At 42.3% G+C, this 5,648-nt stretch overlaps 1 protein-coding gene across 1 annotated transcript in view; it reads right to left on the bottom strand.

Annotated features, from left to right (window-relative positions):
- Positions 1–3,766: 3,766 nt before the first annotated feature.
- The window catches only part of RGS6 (regulator of G-protein signaling 6), a 130,772-nt gene continuing 128,890 nt past the window's right edge, over positions 3,767–5,648 (bottom strand). The window contains exons 15-16 of the mRNA XM_015420041.1: positions 4,304–4,357; positions 3,767–3,772 (exon numbers count right to left, since the gene is read on the bottom strand). Of these exons, the coding sequence (XP_015275527.1) occupies positions 3,767–3,772; positions 4,304–4,357 (60 nt within the window). The remainder of the gene's footprint in view (positions 3,773–4,303; positions 4,358–5,648) is intronic.

A 5,648-nucleotide genomic window follows, 5' to 3' on the forward strand; every position in this document is an offset into this window, starting at 1 on the left:
AAATAAATAAAATACCTTGTGCAGATTTTCTGACCAGCGACACTGGATTCAGTGGGGTGTGTAAAACTGACTTACTCTAGATGGGGGCCCCAGTTCCTGTTGCCAGGTGTTCTAGCTTTGCAATCTCCCCCCCCTTCATTATAAACAGAATATGAAGCAGATCAAAGGCAAGCTATAAATATTTTGATAAGTATCTGCCAACCACAACATTCATAATAATTTACATTAGAAGTCACATGTTTGTGTGCATACGCACACTCATACTTCAATTCACAGGTCTTTACAATTTGCACTGAAGGGGAACGGGGCTAGTGGACAGTGATACACAAATGGTTCAAATATATTTTTTTAAATCGTGTATATATGAAAACTACCATTGATCACACTGCAAAGGAAATGTTTTGCTGGCCCACCAAAAAAATTTTTTTAACAGCTCAGACTTGCGAAATGCCATCATATAAATGAGAATCATCTCCTGGACCCAGACTGCACAGACACCCCAGGCCCTAATTTTTGTCTCTCCTATATACCATGTACACAAATAACGGTAAATAAAGGATGGGCTGATGTTATGGTTGGCAATTCCAGGATGGGTGATTCCTGGCGATTCTGGGGGTGGGGATAGAGCCTACAGAGGGAGGGGTTTGGGGTGGGGAGGGACCTCAGAGGGGTATAATTAGGGTTGCCAGCTCGGGGTTGGGAAATGCCTGGAGATTTGGGGGGTGGATCCTGGGGAGCAACGTTACCTCAGCAGGATATAATGTCTTAGAATCCATCCTCCAAAGCAGACATTTTCTCCAAGGGAGCTGATCTTGGTTGCCTGAAGATCAATTATAACAGCCGTAGGTTTCCATAGAGTCCATACTCCAATGCAGCCATGCTCGCCAGGGGATTTTGGGAAACCTCCAGGTTTCAATGCCGTTCAACCCCCCCCCCCCCGTTCTTCAGAACCATCCAGAGAACCTTTAGGGAAGTAGCTGTTCTCAGCTCCTGAGGGAGAGATTTCCAGGGAGGGGAAGACCCCCTGGACTGATTTCATGTCTGCTTTTCTCTCCCTGTCCAGGCTAGAGGCCACCAGCCATAAGGCATTTAGATTATGCTAGGAAATGTTATTTAGTTAGTCTGATGTGCTTGTGCCTCTGATTCTCTTTGCCTTTGTGTTTTTCCTAAATCAATAGACTTCCCAGTAAGGACTGAGGATTCCAAATTCCACCTCTACTTTCTACTTTTGGTTTTCTGTTTGGAATTGGATGTTGCTACAGATCTTTGAGTATTCAGCACATATCCTCGTATAGGGTTGACTTTCCTTCAGACTGTACTGTGTGTGTGCTGAATATTGTCAAGTCCTGGCTAAAAACTGAAAGGTGACTAAGAGCACCTTTCCCAAATTCCCTGTAGTTGGTTGTAGTCAAATTCTCTCTCATTTGGTTTCTTTCCCAGAACACATTCCTTACAAATCTGCTCAAGGCCCTCCTTTTAGGTCATCACAGGCCAAATGAAGTTCCCCACTGCATAATCAAGTCTTCAACTGCTAAGTCATGTGTGTCTGTGGCCAGGTCAACTTTCTCCAGGAAGGGCCTCAGCTGGCACACCAGCCTCTTTTGGCAAAAGGCATTCAAGGCTGCTTCCAACACATGGCTGTCTAAGCATAGTGTTGAGTCTACAAGTACTCCCCAGTTGTGCATCCACTCATTTAGGGGAAGTGCAGTCCCATCCAGCCTTAGCAGAACGCCCCCATTCTGAGATCATCTTTAGGCTCCACCCAGGGCACTTCCATCTTGTCTGGATTAAACTTCCACAGCTAGTGGATCAAATGACAGTGTGAGCAAATGAGACCAAGTAAAAAGATGATAATGAAGAAGAAAGCATCAGCCAAGGGAGCAAAAGGACACCAAACAGCACCAAAACATTCAGTGAGGATTCCCCCCCCCCCCGAAATTTGGCTTTGTTATTTGAAATGTACTGATTTCAAGGCAAATATTGGAATCAGAGAATATTGGGAGCAGGCCTGATTTTAATGGCCAATGGCTTTCCATCTAGGCTTTTATTTTGCTATCAGCTAAATCATCTGTGGATACTAATGACTACAATGTGTTTCTTCAACAGTTTTTGGTGACTAGTGGCTACCAGCTAAATCACAATTACCCTGTTGCAACTGGAGAGACTTAACAATTGGGATGTAGCCAGTGATGCCAGAAGTCTGAGTTTTTTGCAGCTGGCTGGGGGGAGGGGGGGTTGGAAGGCTCTAAGGATACGCTGGCTGCTTTTAGGGAATTGATACTGTTTTAAAGATTACTACAGTGTGTGGGTCCCATGTTCAATTTGTATCTCTGTAAACAAATCAATATTACCAAAATATCATAAATAACCCAGCATACTTTTTTCCCAAGGGAAAGGATCCTGCGGCAGCTGTCCTTGGAACTGTCTACTGCTTAGGGGAAAAGGGTGAAAAAAATATGTGTAGCTAAAACTGAAAACAGATGCAGGCTTGTTTAAAGCTCTTTGTGATTCATAATATGGCTAGGGCTTCTCTGCTAAAGGAATATCCAGGCAATGCAACTGCAGTTGCTGCACACAGTTGAAACTCAGGGCTGGTTCTCACTTTTCTTTTTTCATATCTGAGTGCAGACCCATGTACAAAACCACATGTCCACCACATCAGCGGGGCCAATACACAACGACACTAAAGGAGCATCAGGACTGACTTCAGGAGCCACTTCTGCCAGTTATCTCCACCCTGAGCACCTGACTGTTCCCATCTGCAGACGATAAACGGTTGTGGAATCATTTACATATTCTACTCAGCAACCAGGTACAAATAGGTGCTTAAGCTCACACAAAGGATTTGTTCTAGTCTAACAGGATTTTTGACTTGGTTCTTCGAATAGGTGACACCCAGAGAGCATCATAAATCCTTTTAAAACTCTCCTCACTTTCAAAAGAAATTTGCCATGTGGTGTAAGAAAATGTTATAAAAATGCCCCTGAGGTTCACAGAACCAGTTTCATGCTTGGATCGTTACCTAAGATTATCTTTCAGTGTTCCGTGCACCTTTGCATGTTGAAAAAGTCTTATGGTTTGCTTCCCATGAATCATGGAGGGGAGGAGTTCATGAAGCAAATCTCTTCCCCTGCAGCTTCCTGTGCACGTCAAAATGTTGCCACTAAGGGTCACTGAGGGGACCTTAATGAACAGAGCGGGATACAATACAGGAGGCTGCAGAGGAAATCTGCAGAGGTCACACCTTCCCTCCTTGCGCACACTTTTCCATGGATGGAGCCAGCGCTCACTCAAGAGGTGTAGCTGGCTGATTTCTATCATGTCCCCCTTCTGGGGAAGCCTCCCTTGCTGCATCCAACTCTCTTCCCAAAGATTCTCCAAATTTTAGGAGAAACTTGTCAGAAGCACAGGAAATTGCAGGGGAAAGTGGGAAAATTTTGTTCTGTGAATTCCTTTTGTTCAACAGTATTTTAAAAGCCATTTGAAATCAAATTCTATGTTTATAAATGTATATAATTATCATTCATCAGAATCATTCAATAAAAAAAAGTTGTTATAGGTACACTACAGGATCTCAGTTTGCAGGAAAAGCCATAGCAAAGATGTGCTATGAATATCTCAATCACATCAAAATCTAGTTACCGGAATCATGGGGCTCCATCCAATCCAGGGGTGCAGAACTGACATGCAGAGGGCTCTCTGCAGGACATAACAGAGCTCTGTTTTCCCTCTCTGTGGCATATATGCATGGGCATGCATGTAGGCATTAGCCCTGTTCACAAAGTTACAGTAAACACAAGTACAGTCTATGTACACAATGCATGCACAGCTCAATGTGTGATGCAAAGCCCACATTTATCCAGGTACCTGATTCTATTTGTAAAGGGAACACTTGTTGGCTCTTCCTTACGAACAGATGTATGCACATACATGCAGGATGTGTATACATTGACTATAATATGTGAACTGGGCTACTGTCCACATCCAGCCCCATCTTATTCCCTGATGTGGTCAATGAATACAATGAATACAAGGTCAGAGCTTGCAGGACTTGACTCAGGCACAAGAGGTGCCTGTCATGTCCCGAACCAAGGAAAGAGGGAACAGGGCAAACACAACAAGATGGAATGGACTGAGTCCTCTGTGTTTATCCAAAAATGTGTATCATGAAATTATGCCTTTTTGTTTTATAGGCATTGTATTTAACTATAACAGAGCGGCAGTGAAAAATTAATAAAAGGCTTTCCTAAATAAAATAAAATGCTGAAGGAAAAGAAATGAAACCAAAAGCAAATGAACTTACCATACTGCGAGTGAACTTTTCTAGAGAAGTTCTACGACCTTGCTCATTCTCGGGCTTTAGAAGGAAAAAAAAGTTAGGAAGGAAAAAATACCAAAAAAAAATAAAAAAATCCCTTCAGCTTAAATTTGGCTTTAAAAGCAGTACTGAACAAAATAAAGAAAAAATAAAGATTAAACCTCACAAAGATATGGCAACTGCAGTTTGCAACAGCAAAAAATAAAAATAAAATTGTACTACAACATCAAGTGGTTGGTTTTCCCTTGTAAAGGATCTCATTCCTCTCCTTAAAATGTACGCTAATACAAATGGATAGATCAGCAGTCCAAAAGGGGATCTGTCAAGTTGCACACCATGACTATCAACCCAGCATTTATTTACCCCATGTTTTTGATATACTATTAAGAGTACCTTTGTGAGACATGAAATATGTTTATATAGTGCAATGATTTTCATACTGTATTCTGAGGAACACTTGGTTTCCAATGGAGAAGGTCCCCCAAAGAGGAGATTTGGAATACAGAACAAACTTCTCTGAGGGGCTGCTTGCCCATTTCAAAATTTCCCTCAGTGATATGCATAGGCAGGGAACAAAGGCCTTTCTCAAAGCTGTGGGCTGATGGTAATGCCCAGTGGGTACGGCCAGTGCCCTGTACAAACTGAATGTGTGCCTTTGAACATGCCTTAGAATCCTCTGCTGTGTGTAGCACTTCTGTGACAGACCCACAGGCATTTGTCAAAAGTAAAGTGGAAAGATTTCTTTGAAAGTAAAAAGTTCTCTCTGTGTGTGTTTCTAAAAATGTATGTGCAGATTTTTTGCTCCTTCTTACTTACTTACCCCCAGCTCTGAGATAACAGATCAAGTTACCTTTTCTGTATTTCAGTGAACACTTAAACTCTTTGTTGAGATACCTGTAAAAGGGCTGGGCGGGATGAGATTACATTTTTCACAGTTCTGATAATGTAACTGTATTGTTTGCTATTCATAAGCTAGAAATCATAGAAGTTCCCTTGAAGAAGGTAACCATTCACAGAAATGATATTTAAAAACACAAGGCTCAGTTCACTTGGCACAAGACACATCCTTGAAGGAAGAGATAATTTTGCTGGCAAGCAGGTCATTCTGCTCAGTATAGGAATTAGAATGGTGACAGGAAAAGCTACCTGCAGAGCGTCTGGGTCCCTGCCCTTTCCCCAGCTCATTTCAATTAGGATATCGGTGAGACATTGGCTTGGGAATTCATTTTGCGACATTGCAAAATCAGCATGGGCATTTCCAGCGAAGAGTGAGGAAACAGCAGCTGACATATTAAGATCCTTCATGGTTTTGTGCAAATAAAGAAAACCT

Source organism: Gekko japonicus, unplaced genomic scaffold (assembly GCF_001447785.1).
Source record: "Gekko japonicus isolate JY-2015 unplaced genomic scaffold, Gekko_japonicus_V1.1 scaffold27, whole genome shotgun sequence".
In the NCBI taxonomy this organism is placed as follows: Eukaryota; Metazoa; Chordata; class Lepidosauria; order Squamata; family Gekkonidae; genus Gekko; species Gekko japonicus.